This window comes from Protomyctophum parallelum, assembly GCF_964188405.1.
Source record: "Protomyctophum parallelum genome assembly, chromosome: 12".
Taxonomy (NCBI): Eukaryota; Metazoa; Chordata; class Actinopteri; order Myctophiformes; family Myctophidae; genus Protomyctophum; species Protomyctophum parallelum.
In genome coordinates, this window is record NC_139712.1 from 29,787,903 (window position 1) to 29,804,825 (window position 16,923).

The following is a 16,923-nucleotide window of genomic DNA, read 5'->3' on the forward strand; positions in this document are numbered from 1 at the left end:
TGTCTATAGCTGGGGGCCTGGAAGAGAGGGGCAGTGACTTGGCCAAATCACTGCTGACCTTCCAACTGGAGAGTGTAGTTGTTGAGGGTTGAAACACTCTAAGACATTTGGAGACCACCTGATGACCTCTCTTCCAGGCCAAGGCTTCATCCATTAGAAATGGATTATAATCACATCGTTGATGTATTTACAAACTGTAACCTTCAGGGCTGGAATGTAGAGTAGGCCTAGTTGTAGCTGTAACTGTTCTAGCTGGTTCTGATGGTGCTGAGCCCCTACTAGCCTGCTCTAAGGGTCAAGTGTTCTGAACCCAATTGCTGTCTACTATGCTAAAGTGACACAGATACATTCCCGGTCTTAATTGGTTAAATGGGGGGAAACTCCGACCGAGAGAAACGTTTATCTATTTTTGCAAGTGTTGCTTTTTGTAGAGATGTGAGGTGTGTGCATGTGTGTTGTGTTCTAATCATTTGAATGTTAATTAAAACTTTTTTAATTACAGAATGTTGTCTTTGATTGTGTTCAGACTTACTTTCAAGTGATTAGAAAAAAATGTGCTTAATGACCAATTCCCATGATTCTGTTACTACTCTGACATTAGTTCTGGAATGTGTGGTTGTCAAGCTAGCTGTCAGTGTTCTAACTGTTAAAACAAGTGTTTTTATGGTAGTTTTAAAGTGAAAAAAGTAAGTGGATCACTTTACCCCTGGCTGGTTCACTTTACCCCATTGACTTTTCTGGTCTGTCTCAGTTTACCCCTGCCCTGGGGTAAAGTGAGACACCTGAACACTTTTTTTTAAAACAATCATATTTTCACTGCCATTTGGCTTGAACACATTCTGATCATTTCCATTTTTAGGAAACATCCCAAATTAATAGGAAATGTGTAAATTTTACTGATATATCATTTTAGCTCGCCTACAGGGGAGCAAATGTAAAAAGTGTCTCACATTACCCCAGTCTCCCCTACTCTTATTTTGAAGAGATCGTCCACCGGAAGTCTTAAATTAGCTCACTAGATTAGCTCACTAGACGCTGCCCGATATGTGGCCGATACATGAGCGCATCCATAATTATTAAATTGTTATAAATTGTAAATATTTGTAGTTGTAAATATGCTACAATATTCCAACTTTTTGCATCATCTCGCTGTTAATTTATTGATGTACTTCTTATTTTTCTTCTTATTTTAAGCTACTGCATGTTTGTTCCTATATTTACATTGCAGAAAGGGTCAGGTCACCATCATTGTCATGACAACATGTCAACATAAGGATGAGTCAGATGGCAATGGGAGATGTGGCGCTGTCAGCCGTCAGGTGATATCTGATCGCCTCCGCTAATATTTAAGCTGAATGAAATCGCAATGGCATTTTTTCTGAAAGAGTAAAGTTCAGGTAATAATAGTCTTCTACCTATAGGCTACATTCAAATAAGTGTGGTTGATAAATGATGATAGGCTAACCATTATTGTGTTGTGGGACCTCCTGAACTGCACATGTAAACATGAGCTGCTATAGCTACCTTAAAGGTAGGGTGATTTTCTTTGGTTAAAATAAGTGTTAAAACCTATTGTGATAGTAGGCCTATCTACTCATTGCTATAGAGTGTTTGTTCAGTAACTCCCCAGCTCTCCAACAGAAAAAGCATTGTCAGGTCAGGATACCTATAGGTTTTATATATAGCTACTGTACAATCAGGATAGAGAACTCAGTCAGACTCAGTCAGGATACAGAAGTGTAATTGTAACTTATGACACAAAGAAATGAGCAGACAAAATTCCTCCAAAATTGGAACTGGAACACTGATGAATGAAGCTGATAAATGGCTACTTTCCCCATTTATTTTCTAAAATAGTTTTTCTTATATTTTGACACACACGTTTGCAATGTAAACGTATGTTTTCTCATGCCAATATAGCTCATTTGAATTTAATTGAAAGGTAATGACAAATGACAGTATTATGTTGCCTGTAGGGCCTAATGATTTTGCAGAAATAGAGGCGATATGAAGGCTGGTGGGAACGGAGTGAGCGTCTTTGTGCGCACAAGACCAACGGCAAAGTTTGCCCAAGATCTCATTGAATACCTGCCTGATGGACAGGTGAGATCAGAAGGCCTACCTATGGTTTCACGTGGATTCAGAAGATACCATAAAAAATATTAGGCAGAAAAAGTGAAACAATAACTGAAAACATTTGATCAAGCCAGGTGAAGTTAAGTTTAATGCGCTGCAACACCGCTGTTGAAATTGTTAGATTTTGTTTGATCACCTCAGTGACAGTTAGTATAGCTTTAACTATAAAGAAGCAGCAGCCTAATGATCTATTCCTATATGTTTTGGTATCTTCACTTCATGTAAAACAAGTGACTGCAGGATTTGTTAGTAGTTTTAATATCTTTGCGTGAGTCACTTGGAAAGACAGGAATGGATTGGACCAAATCCAAGTTGTCAGCCAAAGTGCTCTTTGAAATGAATGTTGCTATTCATTGTCTTCTTGTCCTTCTTCTGTCAGACATTAAATGTCTACCAGAGGAAAGGCTGCAGAGTGATGGCGGTGAACAACCAGCTAAGCTCTAGGTCTTTCCGGTTGGACGGTGTCCTGCATCATGTGTCCCAAGAGGAGGTGTACGCCCGCGTGGGTAGAGGGGTCGTTTTGCGAGCACTGGATGGCTACAATGGTATGTCTGTCTTTTGAATACCTCCAATCAATAGCTACTCTACAATAGTAGAATAGTAGAATACCTACTCTACAATAGTAGAGTAGGTAAGTCAGTTATAAATAAACATAGTCCACCCTTCGCTCATCCTCTCATCCATTTGTTGTCTTGTGGTGCCCCTTATGGGTCTAAGTGAAATCATGTTTGGCTTTGCATTGTGATAAAAAATGTACATGAATTTTGGCAATTTATAAGCAATTGCTCTGGGATGTGAAAACTATTTATCATACATGTTAATCATATTACAGAGCTAATGTGTAGTGGTTTTTATGCGTTTTGGACAAAATCTGTAGGAGCAGGAGCAAAAATTGTGTTATGAGGAAAATGCAAAATGGTGGAAAATATAGTTAGGCGGAAATTACATGGCATATGAGGAATTGAGTCATGATCCAAGGAATCCCAGGAAAACTAAAAGTTTAGTTTTTTTTTTTTTTTAACAAATCTGTGGATCTAGTAGAATTATGTAAGTACCGGTATGAAATATAAAGTGGGCTGGCACATGTCATGAGGTTGATTTGGAAAAAAAAACGTTTCCTTCGCTTACTGGCTGCATGAGTTTGGCGCTGCGACTAGCGATTTGCTAGATTAGATCATAGACTCTCTTTCTCACACTTATACATGCACAAGCACACACACACACACACACACACACACACACACACACACACACACACACACACACACACACACCTTTCTTCTATACCTTTATACTGTATGTGACTGCGCCGCCGCCTAAGATACTGAAAGTGATTCCATCAAATAAAGTTATTAATGTCTTGCTTTGTCCTGCATGTCTAGGTACTGTGATGTGCTTCGGGCAGACGGGTGCCGGGAAGACCTACACTATAACAGGAACCACAGAATCCTACAAGCAAAGAGGCATCATTCCACGGGCCCTTCAGGAGGTATCTTTATCCTGTCCTCTATTCCACGGGCCCTTCAGGAGGTATCTTTCTCCTGTCCTCTATTCTAGAGCCAGACAGAAATGTTGGACTCTAGAATAAAATGTCCAGTTTCTCCATTGTTTTTTGTCAAATTGAGACGAAACCCCACTGAGGGAGACACATGTCCAAAGAGAGGGATCTTAATCACAAGTACACCATCATGAGGCACACAGTATTTTCTCTCATGATTTATTCCATCTGCCATTGCCATGTACAATTCGCCTTTTGCCCTTCTGTCGCATTCTGCGTTCAGGTGTTTCAGGAGGTGCAGAGGCGGTCTGACCACGCCTTTTCTGTGCGTCTGTCCTTCCTGGAAATCTACAACGAGACCCTGGTGGACCTGCTGTCCTCCTCGGTGCGGGGTCGCCCAGGCCCGGCCACAGGGGCACCACTGGCAGTGGTGGAGGAGACAGGCGGAGGAGGGGTCTCCATTAGAGGTCTGTCTCTGCACCCTGTCCACTCTGAAGAGGAGGCCTTCAACCTGCTGTTTGAGGTTTGTGTTGTGTTGTGTTGTGTTGTTTGCTGTGTTTTTTTTTTCATTGTGGTTTCAAAAGGGAAAACCAACTGCCAGAACGTACATGGACCCCGCATGGCTATTAATTTGAATTTTATTTGAAATTGCCTTGCTCGCAACACGTTGCACGTGGGGCAAATCTTGCAGTGCCTGCCACAAATTTATTTTCAGATGGGCAGCATATAGAGCGTTACAGTCCGACAGTCCGACGAGCGGCCCGGACGACAATTTCCAATTAATCTTTCCCATATACGTTTCATAAAGTATTTATTTAAAGAGTAAAGACCTGTAAGCCTCGGTCAAAGCCAACTCGGATCGTCTTGCTCGTCATCATGAAAGGGGGCGGGACTGCGGCACTCTAGGTACAGGTACATGCATATTCATTTTATAACATTTTAATAACTCTAGTATGAGAGCTTTTGAGAGAACTCACAGTCCTCTCCTCAGTGATATTAGTCTGGCCATGCCATAAGACATTTGGGGGTCCTTGAACCAGTGATTTTGAGGTATAGCCTACCTTTGGAGCTTGTAATTCAATTATTACTTATTATCGGTTTTGCCTTATCTTATCTAATACAAAATAGTTATTCCTGAAGATGTGTGGGAGAGCTGTTAGCTTAAATATTTGTTGCGTTAGTTGAATGTCAAAATGACTCTCAAACGTTCTCTCAGGGAGAGATGAACCGCATCATCGGAGCTCATGCCCTGAACAAGAATTCCTCCAGGTCTCACTGCATCTTCACTGTGCATATTGAGGTAATACACCTGTCGTTAACTGCATGATCTTCACTATACTGTACCTACTGAGATAATTCATTTGGTTAAAAGGTACTTGATATCTGACTTTTTTTTATTTTTTATTTTAAGATATTTTTTTGCGGCTTACGCCTTTATTGATTTTTTAAGGGATAGAAAGTAGGCTGACAGGAAACGGGAGAGAGATGGGGGGATGACATGCGGTAAAGGCCGTGTCGGGTCCGGGAGTCGAACCCGCGGCACACCGCGACTGGATCACCAGTCCGGTGCCCAGACCGTTACGCTACGGCCTGGGCCGATATCTGACTATTGAGTGCTATTGAATATAGTTAATAGGGAGTTGTTTCCAATGTTGCACAGTCTCGCTCCCACATTCTGTCCGATGCCAAGTACGTCTCCTCAAAGCTGAATCTGGTGGACCTGGCAGGTTCTGAAAGGCTGGGTAAGACTGGGGTAAGTTTATACATTTATATAGCTGTCTTTTATGCTAAACTGTGAGTGGAACTCATCTTTAGACAAAAACATTGCACTCTTTGAAAACCCCACTTCAAATCAAACAACGTTGTTTCAAGCTGTGTCCCTCCCTCCTCCCTTTGCAGTCTGAGGGTCAGGTGGTGAGGGAGGCCATGTACATCAACAGGTCTCTGTCCTTCCTGGAGCAGACCATCTTGGCCCTAGCAGACCACCACAGGGACCACGTTCCCTTCAGACAAAGCAAGCTGACACACGCCCTCAAAGACTCACTGGGTAAGGTTAACCTAGCCTCGGAAACCCAGACGTTTTATTTCCAGGCATCACCAGGCTTTCCACCACGGAGGAAAGCCTGATATTCATTCTAAAACTGAGAAAAAAGGGAAAACAATTGGGTTCTGGTGGTGTGTTCCGTTTTGTTCCACACACAATGTGAACCAGTTATTATACCAAAATGTTATTTCCGCTCCAGACCGGATCAGAAACCCGAAAATGGTTTTGATCCCAGGCTAGGGTAAGGTTGGCAGCTTCACCAAATTCTCCACTGACAATAGGAATGTGTTTTCAGTTTTCAATTCTATCATATAGTGAGGCCGACAGCAAATTAGTTTTTTCTATTCAGACCTGAATTATTCACAACAATATTAGACACAATTCTGCTATTTCAGTAGCATAGCACTCAGCTATGGGTAATTAATTAACAGCTCTGTTACATATATGACCCACTATTTCTCTGTAGGTGGGAACTGCAACACTGTACTTGTGGCCAACATATATGGGGAAGCAGCACAGATTGAAGAGACAGTAAGTATTGGGAAATACAGTGTGATGTAAAACAGTGGTTTTCAACCTTTTCAGGCCGGGACCCCCAAAAGAATCATATTCGTTTGTTAATTACTTTTGATGCAGTAATGGTCTTTTTTCCCATTTATTTCCCCCCTTTTTATTTTTAGATATTTGGTATTAAAAGTCCTTAAAATGTCACTTTACTGTCATCTAGGGGTGCCAACACACAGGTTGAGAACCACTGAAAAACGGAGTGGGGGTCTTTTTTATCGACAATTTTGTTTCAACCATACATGAGTGACCATGGTGGTGGTCATGAATGTGCTCTTTGCAGCTTTCCACTCTGCGTTTTGCCAGTAGAATGAAGCGCGTCCAGAGTGACCCAGCTGTTAACGAACACTTAGACCCAGCGGTGAGGACTTTTTAAACTTTCAAATGTCATTAATTAATGATTAATGAGCTTAAATCAATTATATTTCATTGAAGCAACTGTCATTTAACATTGTTTTCATAACATGGATGTAATAAGAAAATGTATCAAACATAAGTTTGAGCGTTTGAGTCAGTTCAGGGAAAACGTGCATATAGTGTGTAAAAACAATGAAAACGAATGAAGAACATATACCTGCAGACAACCATGTGGATTTTAGATTAACAAAGGATTTGTAGACCAAAGATACTCACGGTGATAACTTTGTCTAACACTTTAACACTTTAACACTTTAAACCTCCTGGGCACGTTCAGGTTGCTGTACACACATATACTGACACGATGATGTCATAGTGGCATTGACCATATTGTTGGTGCAGTTGGCATTAGATTTGTACCAATCTGGGAACCCATTGGCAAAACAAAGGAAAAACCAGCGTCCTCAACAGTCTGTCTCGAGAGACTATAGTCTCCCGAGAGTGTTGTACAGAGATCAATGTGTGCCATGTGTGCCAAGTACAGAGCAGAGAGGGGCATATCAACATGGAAACGTAACATGATTGAATATATATGATTGTGTTTAGCTTCAGATCAAGACACTTCAGAAGGAGGTTCAAATGCTGAAACAGAAGCTGTCTATACAGAATACTCTGGTGAGTGTTGCTTATCCCAAGGGTTCCCAAACGTTTCAGGCCGTGACCCCCCCCCCCCCCCCCCCCCCCGGGAACCCCCACCTTGACAAGCACTTGGAATTGTAGGAGTTGAGGCTTTACATTTTGTTTGACTCAGTTCCACAGATATGTCTACACGAGGCTACAGATAAATAGGCGATCTACAAGCTCACACAATGTCTCGCAATTGTTTTATTTTATTATTATTTATAGTTATTAAAAGTCCTCAAATTGTCACTTTAGAAATGTGAAAATACCAAGTAGCCTATACACTTATACTGTATGTTGGTTTGTTTAAAGTTGCACATGTCATTAAGCTAATCATCTGGGGACGTCCCAAAACATTTGGGAACCCCCAGGGGGTCCCGGCCCCTAGTTTCGGCTTATTCATTAACTCGAACATTTGAGTTAATTGAATAATTATTTGAAACGCTGACATGCCCAGTGTGTAACTGTGAACCCTTCACCAGGCCAACCACCCCGGCACGCCCCACGACACGATGTCCGAGGCCCAGGTAGCCGAGAGCCGCAGCCAGGTGCAGAGATACCTAGAGGAGGGAAGCCTGGAGGAGATCAGTGTGAGAGAGCACATGACATCCACCACTGTCATCAACTTGTCTCATATACTTAAAGGAGAATTGCATACTAAAAGGCTTTCTTTTCTTGCATTGAATTGAATGGGGCGGGATGTTGTGCTAATTCGCTTATTTCCATCGCTCAAAAATACAGTTTATTTTGTATATATCCTCTCTTCATAATGTAAATAGTATCCCAAGTGGCACACTTTACTACTTATTTCGATGGAAATAAGCGAATTAGCACAAAATCCCAACCCCCATTGAGGTCTTATGGTAGGGGAAATAGCCAATAATGCACTTTTGCACAAAATAACACCTGGACCACTTTGGTAGAGGTTTGGGTTGTGTAGACTATAGTTACCTTGCCATGATGTAACTCCAAAGGTGGGCGAGAATTTAAAAAATAGTTGTTTGATAATTCAAAATATGTTCCCCATTGACTTACCCTTTAATACTAACTATAGTTTCTACTGTCTTCACATCCTTCCAATGTTCATCTTTTGTCTTCACATGGAATCACAGATAATAAGTGTCAGACAGCTCCATGAAGTGTTTGTCCAGTTCCGACTCGCTGTGCAGTGAGTGTGCTCCAAACCAACAGTTCACTTCACATTCAAAAACATGACTTATTCACATTCAGAATTCTGGGCAAAAATATTGGCTAGACTAGGTATTTGTGTGTGTGTGTGTGTGTGTGTGTGTGTGTGTGTGTGTGTGTGTGTGTGTGTGTGTGTGTGTGTGTGTGTGTGTGTGTGTGTGTGTGTGTGTGTGTGTGTGTGTGTGTGTGTGTGTGTGTGTGTGTGCGTGTGTGTGTGCGTGTGCGTGTGCGTGCACACACACACGACCAGGGAACAGGAGCAGAGAGTGAGAGATCTGCTACATCAATCCCACAACTTGGTGGAGGAAGACGAGAGTGCAGGTGCTGACAAGGACAAGGTCAGTCAATGATCAATTCACCGATAAACATCAAGGTTGTTTTTTAAGGATAATGGGTGGTTGACTCCTCATTGCATTGTTCTCTTCATTGAGAGGGAACAGAATAGAAGGAAAGGTGAGAGGGAGACAGCATATAGGAGAGGCCCAAAGGGCCCCCCCATTGATTTAGCATGAATGCATCCCATTTTATTCTATTTACTGACATGGGCTGACCATGAGGCACTAATAGTGTTCATCACATTGACTGGATGCCAATCCCATAAATTATTTCCAGCTGTGGGAGTCCAAAGGCGGCGTGGGGAAGCTGCAGAGCAGTGGCTTTGGGGTAGGGGTGGCGGTGCCATTGGAGAGACACAGTCGCCCCCCATCTGTGGGAAACGTCAAAGCCAAGAAGACCAAGGACGCAGCAGTCACGACAAGGTGATTAACAGGTTGGGGAATCGAGAGGGAAACATTCTAGTGCAGGGATCTTCAACGTTTTTCAGGCCAATGATTCCTTAGTTGAGAGAAATATAAAGCAGGGACCCCCACTATACACTGTAATGTGAACACATTGTGTTGCAGATTAAACCTCTTCCCTAGGTTTCATAAATATACTTGATTGACTAGTCTGGTAAACCACCATGGTCTTTGATTTCAAAATAAAATTAAATGTGATTTCTACGACCGTGGTGGTTTACTTACCAGGTTATTGACAACACAGCGTTGTGTTGGATTCATATTTCAGACATTTAACCGCTTAACTATCAATACTTAGTAAACTTTACCTTTCACTCTGTACTTAGTCTGTCCTTCTTTCCCTCTCCCTCTACACACCAAACTTCTGCCGAAAATAGCCGATCTACAAGCTCTGCACAATGCCTTGCAGCGCGAGGCGTTATGAGCTTGTAGATCTGCTATTTTTGGCCAGCGTTCTCCTCAGAATAGGGATGCTATAGGGTTCAAGTGGTTAATACAAAAACATGATCCTACCTAATGTATATGTATGCTCTGTCGTAGGACACTGTCGTATGATATCTTCAAGTTCACAACGCGTTGCATCCAAGGATACATTTAAGTATTTAAGTATAATTCATACTCCATTCTCTTGTGACTGTTCGATTGACTAGCCAAAGCAAGAAACAGGCAGCAGAGGGAGGCCCTGTTTTGGAAGCATCAGTGGAGGTGGTTCCCACATCCATGCAGAGTCCCGCCCACACACATGCGAAAGAACAGCAGAGCCGTGAAGCTGATACGGAGAGCCAGGACACACAGGAACCACACCCCACCGGCCCTGAGTAGGAGTTGTGTGTGCGTGTGTGTGCGCGTGTACGACTGTGCATGCGTGTGCGACTGACTGACTGACTGACTGACTGACTGACTGATATGGTTATGGTTATGGTTTATGGATTGGACCTATCTGCTTACTGGGAGTGGGATAGATGCATGAATGAGGGGCGGGGTTGCATTAACTCTTTGCATTATTATGAGACTTTGGACCAATGCAGCATACCGGGTCACGGATGGGGTTTATTATAAGGGCGTTAGGGCGAACATCCTTATGATTCACATCCTAAGCCTATATAATCCGCTGCATGTGTGCTCTCCTCCTACAGTAGCTCCCCTCCACCCAAAGCCGAGGCCTTTGAGGATTTCAAGGCGGAGCAGGGCAGCGAGCTCAACCGCCTGCTGAAGGAGAACAAGGCCCGGCTGGTGGAGCGCCGCAGCCGCCTCCGACAGCTCACCGACGAGGTCAACGTGGCCAAGAGAGAGATTGACCGCACGGCACTGTCCATTCGACAATACAACGACTGGAGAGCGTCTCAAAGTACTTCACACTTTAGTGTCCTTGTTTCATTACAGGAGTTCAAGGTTCAACAGTACTTTATTTACTTCTGAGAATTAGAACATTGTCTCAGAGACAAGGACCAGCAGCATACAATACTTGTGGCACATCGGGACGTAAAAAGTGCGGGGACAATATTCGAGATTGAGAGTTGAGACTACTCAGACTAGAGCGCAACTGCAGTTACTGCACGTCGTAGGGTATAGGCTATATAGCCAGAATGGTCATTGCGGGCCTGAACGGCGTTAGCTCAACCGTCTGGGCACCTAGGCTGCCAAGCCAGCTGGACGGCGTGCAGCGGATTCGACTCCCGATCCCGACTGCCTTTGCCGCGTGTCACTCCCCATCTCTCTCCTCCTTTCCTGTCTTTTACTCTTCTCTATCAATAAAGGCATAAAAAAGCCCCAAAACTAATCTTAAAAAAATATTGCGGTGAGAGGCAAGCATGCAGCGGTAGGCGGGGAAAATAAATAAATAAATAGATAGACTATAGCAAAGATGGTCTATGTATGAAGATGGCTGACCTTCATTGGAGCCACCAGAGGCGAAATGGTACACAACGCCTACAAATGGTCTCCTAAATATAGTAGGTGGTTTGCTTCTCCCCGACCCCCCCCCCCCTCTCCCAGGCTGACAACAACACTGACAATGTCAAGTCACGTGGACGAGCATTGAGCATTATATGGCAAATGTCATGATTATACCATTTCCCAAATCAGCCCCCATTAACCAAGAGTCTAAGTTACGGAAAATTATATTATTAAGCATTGGAACACACATTTAATTTCACTTTCCATTCATATTCACATATTGTCATCTTAAATATGGGGCCAGAGCACCCTATGTGTTGTCCGTCAAATTGCAGATGGACAGAGAGAAAATCTCGCGAGAGTTTGTTGCTGGGATAAAGAAATGTCATTAATATAGATTTTCTCCTGATTTGTCTCGCTAAAAGAAGCCATTTTAGTATGAATATCTTGTAAATATTGTGTGCCTTGTGATGATTGGGTCCAGTATTCAGAAGCTGTGTTCACGTTCACTCTCCCATTGGAAATGAATAGACTCCAACATTCTTTCCGTCTCCTAATAATGTTACCGCCCACCTCACACAGATACGGGAAGTAAAGAAAAGTTGGCCTCTCTTGCTAATTTTCCTCTTGGACTATAGTCAGATCCCCAATTGTGCGGGGACATTCAGACCCAAATGACTCCCTCTCCGGTGCCTATGTACAATACAGCAGGGGTTCTCAACGTTTGTGGCTGGTGACCCCTGGAAATGCTTTGGCCATGCCCCCGCTCCCCTCCCCACTCCCAATACAATAACTACAATAACATTAATAATAGAGAAAATACATCATAAATAAATACTGAAACTATGTGCTCTATGTAAACTCTTAATTTCCATTTTCCAGCGAGAACCCCTGCAATACAGTACAAAAAACAACAATATATAATATATAAAGTCACAACAGCAACTTTGATGGGGCAGTATTGCTTTGTTTTCAAAATATAAGGTTTTCTTCATTTCCTGGAGTTAGGTGGTTTCTTCCCGACAGCAGAGATATTCACGTCTAGATGCCAATAACATACAGTACTACTGCAACCACACACCTGCTGCTCCTACAATACTGTTTGCACCTGTGATAATTAATAGGATCGCTTCTCTCTTATCTTATGCTATCATCCCTGACTCTACTGAATATTTTACAAATAAACACACTGACAAACAGGCATATAACAAGAGAGAGAGTGTGTGTGTGTGTGTGTGTGTGTGTGTGTGTGTGTGTGTGTGTGTGTGTGTGTGTGTGTGTGTGTGTGTGTGTGTGTGTGTGTGTGTGTGCGTGTGCGTGCGTGCGTGCGTGCGTGCGTGCGTGCGTGCGTGCGTGCGTGCGTGCGTGCGTGCGTGCGTGCATGCGTGTGTGTGTAGGTCAGTTTGTGAGTGAAGAAGGGGACCTGGTGCTGGACGAGCCAGAGGTGACCCTGATGCTGCGTCTCAGAGAGCTGAAGTCTGAGTACCGTCAGAGGTTCGAGGAGCTGTGCTCCACCAAGACGGAGGTGAACTACTGCAGACATCTGGTGGACCAGTGCAGGGTGCGCCTACTCACCGGTCAGTTCAAACCTGGTTCCAACACAAACATTTAGAGACGTACAAATACAGTATACACTTCTATATGGCCAAAAACAGGAAATCATCATAGAAGAGGTAAAAAGGGGGAAAAAACATACAGTGAGGGGAAAAAGGGGTGGGTGGGGGATTCAGATTTACCGGGGCTTTCGAATTGCAGCCGTCCATAGGTGCCCTTTGAGAGCAGTTATGAAGGAGTCACGGGATTCGCATGTCTTAATGACTGTTGGTAGGGCATTCCACATTTTGATGGCATAGGAGTGAAATTAATTTAGTCCCTTGTTTGTGCCGAATCTGGGTTGCGCATGGTTTGTTGAACTTCCTCTGGTGTTGTGGGTGTGGACTTCGTTGACATTAAAGGAAGTATTTAGACAGGTACATGGGTATCTTGGTGCCGGTGGTGTATCGAATCTTGTGGACCAGACCCATTGCAAGATGCTGTACTCTGTCATCAACCCTAAGCCATTCCAGCCTGCCAAAGTGGGCAGGGGTGAGGTGGGTTCGGGGAGTGAGGCCAAGTAGTAGCCTGACCAGTTTGTTTTGGGAAGTCTGGAGTCTTGTTTTAAGGGCCTTAGAGGTGCTGTGGTACCGTCCAAGAGGTGCATGCATAGTCGAAGAAACCTTGTACGAGGGCTCCTATAGGGTCTTCAAAGTTTTTTTGTTGACCAGTGAGGGACATCCTGTATAGGAATCTTGTTCTTTGGTTGACTTTTTTGATTACGTTGATGGCCATTTTATCACCGGAAAGATTTGCCTCCAGGATGGAACCTAGGCAGGTAATCTCATCTTTTCGTGTAATAATATTGTCACCCACTCTAAGCCATCTGCCTTGCTGAGATTACTATTTGATCCAAAGAGAATGGATACAGTTTTTCCCAGGTGTAAAGATAATTTGTTATCAGCGAGCCAGGTGCAGATTCTATCGAGTTCAAAGCTGAGGGCCTTTTCAACCTACAGTTTGTTCCTGTCCAGACCAGCAATTGTGCAGTGCACACAGAAGATAGCAGATCTACAAGCTTGTAGATCGGCTATGTTCGGTTATTCGTTAAGATTGAAGAGTATTTGAAGTGGTCAAACTAGCAATTGAATACGTGTTTAGAAGCATCTTCCATAAGACATGAATGGTCTCAGAGATGTCATAAAAGCAAAGGTTAAAGCCTCAAATCTGTGATTTCCTCAAGTGGTCCGAGGCCGGCTGTATGTAGTTTAGAATGATAATACCTTCATAAACATCATTTATTTTGCATTCTACTACCTTTTTTCCCGCATGTGTTTCAGACTTTGAAAGTTGGTACAATGAATGCTTCCTACTGTCTGAGGGGGTGCATGCTGTGCTTAGGACAGGAGGAGGCCCCATCCAGCCTGGACTCATACCTGTGGACAGAGCCCTGGCTCTGGTGAGTTTGCTGTACTTAAACCTGAGGGACTGAAGCCATATATAATATGTAACAGTGATGCATATCGTGATGCTGTTAGGCAGAATCCTCTTATCTCCATATTTTAACTTTTTGTGTTTTTTCGTTAATTAGCGCTCTACTTGATCATACACTACACTACTACAGTGTCACACAAAAGTATCTTGTGTGACAAGATACTTCAATGACAAGATACTTCAATTTGAAACCTGAAAAGGAACATATGAGGTTTCCACTCGACAGAGACAATATGCATATCTTTATACCAGTGGAGTGGACATACCGGTAAATAATGCAAGGTTGGCCCAGGCCGTAGCGTAACGGTCTGGGCACCGGACTGGTGATCCAGTCGCGGTGTGCCGCGGGTTCGACTCCCGGACCCGACACGGCCTTTACCGCATGTCATCCCCCCATCTCTATCCCTTAAAAAATCAATAAAGACGTAAGCCACAAAAAAAATATCTTAAAAAAAAAAAAAAAAGGTTTATCCAAATCTGGATTTATTAATGTAATTATGTGGTTTATCTGGCTCAGGTGAAGCTACAGTATATGGCGATGTTGAATTTACAGTACACTAACATGAACATGATGATGCTATTGCCATAATTCTTCTGATAGGACATGAACTGAAGGGATTTCAAATCACTTCTTCCTCTGAGTCTCGAAGCCATCTATAAACCCACCCAGCTGGGAATTAAGCATTTCCACCTGACAGAAATGCATTATACTACACCGCGAAGCAGTGGATGCTGTCCTTAAGTGTCCTGGAAACTTAACTCAGGCACAATTTGCAAGACGAATGATTTACTGAGATTGTCCTGTGTTCTCAGGAGGAGGACGACCATGATCACTTTGAGCGGCTGCAGTGTGAAGTGATGGCAGACAGTCCTAGCGCCGTGTCCTTCTATAATGCTCACCACAACACCGTGCAACGGGTGGGTGGCGCCTCCTTCTCAAATCTACTAACCTGTAATAATACTGAATAATTTATGTCATATCACATTAGTGGTCCATACCATTCCACACAGGTTTATACATAATCAAAAGACCGTACACACCAAAAACAATGTTTTAAAGGTAGTGTATTTAAGTGATATATTTTTTGTAAAAATAAGTGTATCCAATACGTTTTTTGTTTAAATACATATTTGATAGTACTCATGTCATTGCTGCATTGCAGTAACGTCTCTCCTGCTCTTTATTAAACAGAAAATGCATTTTCAGGTTGGGATGCCTATATCCAATCAGGAGAGAGAACTTGTACAGAATACAGATTAAACAAGTGAAATTGGAAGTGATGAGCAGACAAAATTGGAACTGGAAAACTAGAAATTTGAAACTGATAAATGGGTACTTTTTCCTGACTGGCTGAAATGTTTCAACCCACCTGGCTGAAACTGTATTCTCTGTTTATTAAACAGCTGGAGACTATAACAATGATTACTATCAGAATATAGTTATGTTGACCAAAATATATCACTTATCCTATCTTTAACTTTAAAACGCATTATAATGGGTGGAGCATATCTCCTGATTGGTACAATTATCGGCATAGAAGAAATTCAGCTAATACTGTAGGTCTGTTCCTAAAGTCTTATTGTCTCTACAGCGATACAACAGAGCCTTATCTCGGTCTCCAGTACTACGGAGCTCATCCAGGGGTTCCGGACACAAAAGACTGCCTCCAATTCTCCCTGTCACTTAAAGACAGATCTGTGTGCAGCTGAACTACTATGACACCCATGCAAAAACCTGCAAGCGAACATCAATAAAAGGTCCCTAAATGATGGACCTATTTTGTTTTCATACCATTTCATCAGATTCTGGATTGACATATGCAAATGTAATCATCATTATACATGTATGTGGGTACAGCAGTAGGCCTACTATTGTTATTCTCAGATAATTATTATTTTGATAATAAGATAAGATGTTATTATTTAGTTTTTTAAATAAACCTCAATTTTGTTTTTGAACTTAATTTGATCACAATAATTTGATCAATAAACAAAATACACAATGCAACAATAAAATAGTAAATGGGTATGTAATGTATTATTCCTGAACCACAAAATAGACATCTTGGTTGTAGTGTACACATTCACCGTCCTGTGTTTGTTGGAGACCATTTCCTAGGGAGCGCTCGTTTTAACCTGCCGGCTGTTGGTAGTAGCACGGGCAGGGCTTTCTCACGTTATAACACAGCTACAGAACCCAATTCTGGCAGCCACCTTTTTTGACCTGATTCAATTTATCCCCCGAGCAAGCTCTATTAAGGCTCATACATAGTCTGGATTTTCGGTGGTTAGGTGACCACCGAACTACAACATGACGTCACGCGCCGCGGTGAAGAGCAAACCACCGGCACCGCTCCAGCCCTTCGCTCTGTTTTTACTCACCACCGCTCAACGTTATTTCAGCTCCGGTGGTCAGCTCACCACCGGAGCGGTGGTCACCTCACCACCGAAAATCCAGCCTAGGAAAGTCACATATAGTGTCCAGCTTTATGCACAGAAACAATCCTTTGCAATTCCTATGATTCAGGAATCAGAATCAGAATAAACATCATAAGTTGAAGCAGGATAAACCCAGTCTGGGTCTTCACATGTTACAAAAGATATGTAATCAGGTTTACAGCTACTGCTAGGCTTCAAAGGTTTGAGGTGACTCATGGTAATGTAAATGGCTGGAACCCTGACGTGTTAACTTAAGACTTCACAGGCCAGCTCCTCTGGCCAGTTGAAATGAGCTG

At 42.8% G+C, this 16,923-nt stretch overlaps 3 protein-coding genes across 5 annotated transcripts in view; 1 reads left to right on the top strand and 2 right to left on the bottom strand.

Moving 5' to 3' along the window:
• LOC310867949 (uncharacterized protein) overlaps positions 1–16,923 on the bottom strand; it is a 241,974-nt gene that overhangs the window by 194,393 nt on the left and 30,658 nt on the right. The gene's annotated exons all lie outside the window — the stretch shown is intronic.
• chpf2 (chondroitin polymerizing factor 2) overlaps positions 1–16,923 on the bottom strand; it is a 131,243-nt gene that overhangs the window by 38,810 nt on the left and 75,510 nt on the right. The gene's annotated exons all lie outside the window — the stretch shown is intronic.
• Positions 1,302–16,139, top strand: kif9 (kinesin family member 9). Of its 3 annotated transcripts, none has more exons than XM_083778406.1 (21): positions 1,302–1,406; positions 2,003–2,103; positions 2,516–2,681; positions 3,519–3,625; positions 3,918–4,157; positions 4,851–4,934; positions 5,295–5,387; positions 5,534–5,681; positions 6,145–6,209; positions 6,526–6,603; positions 7,206–7,274; positions 7,763–7,870; positions 8,393–8,448; positions 8,719–8,806; positions 9,081–9,226; positions 9,916–10,083; positions 10,402–10,613; positions 12,559–12,738; positions 14,035–14,153; positions 15,002–15,106; positions 15,781–16,139. In XM_083778406.1, the coding sequence occupies exons 2-21, from the start codon at positions 2,008–2,010 to the stop codon at positions 15,874–15,876; spliced, it is 2,424 nt and encodes an 807-aa protein (XP_083634532.1). In that variant the 5' UTR covers positions 1,302–1,406; positions 2,003–2,007; the 3' UTR covers positions 15,877–16,139. The 3 variants fall into 3 exon arrangements, with proteins under 3 accessions (XP_083634532.1, XP_083634533.1, XP_083634534.1); XM_083778407.1 differs by having other exon boundaries at positions 10,405–10,613; XM_083778408.1 differs by having other exon boundaries at positions 9,922–10,083.

Bases quoted from the DNA above. Each gene is read 5' to 3' on its own strand.
- kif9 (XM_083778406.1), top strand. From the start codon at position 2,008: ATGAAGGCTGGTGGGAACGGAGTGAGCGTCTTTGTGCGCACAAGACCA. The intron at 5,388-5,533 runs GTAAGTTTATAC...CTCCCTTTGCAG, and splicing joins AAAGGCTGGGTAAGACTGGG to TCTGAGGGTCAGGTGGTGAG. The intron at 7,871-8,392 runs GTGAGAGAGCAC...ATGGAATCACAG, and splicing joins GAAGCCTGGAGGAGATCAGT to ATAATAAGTGTCAGACAGCT.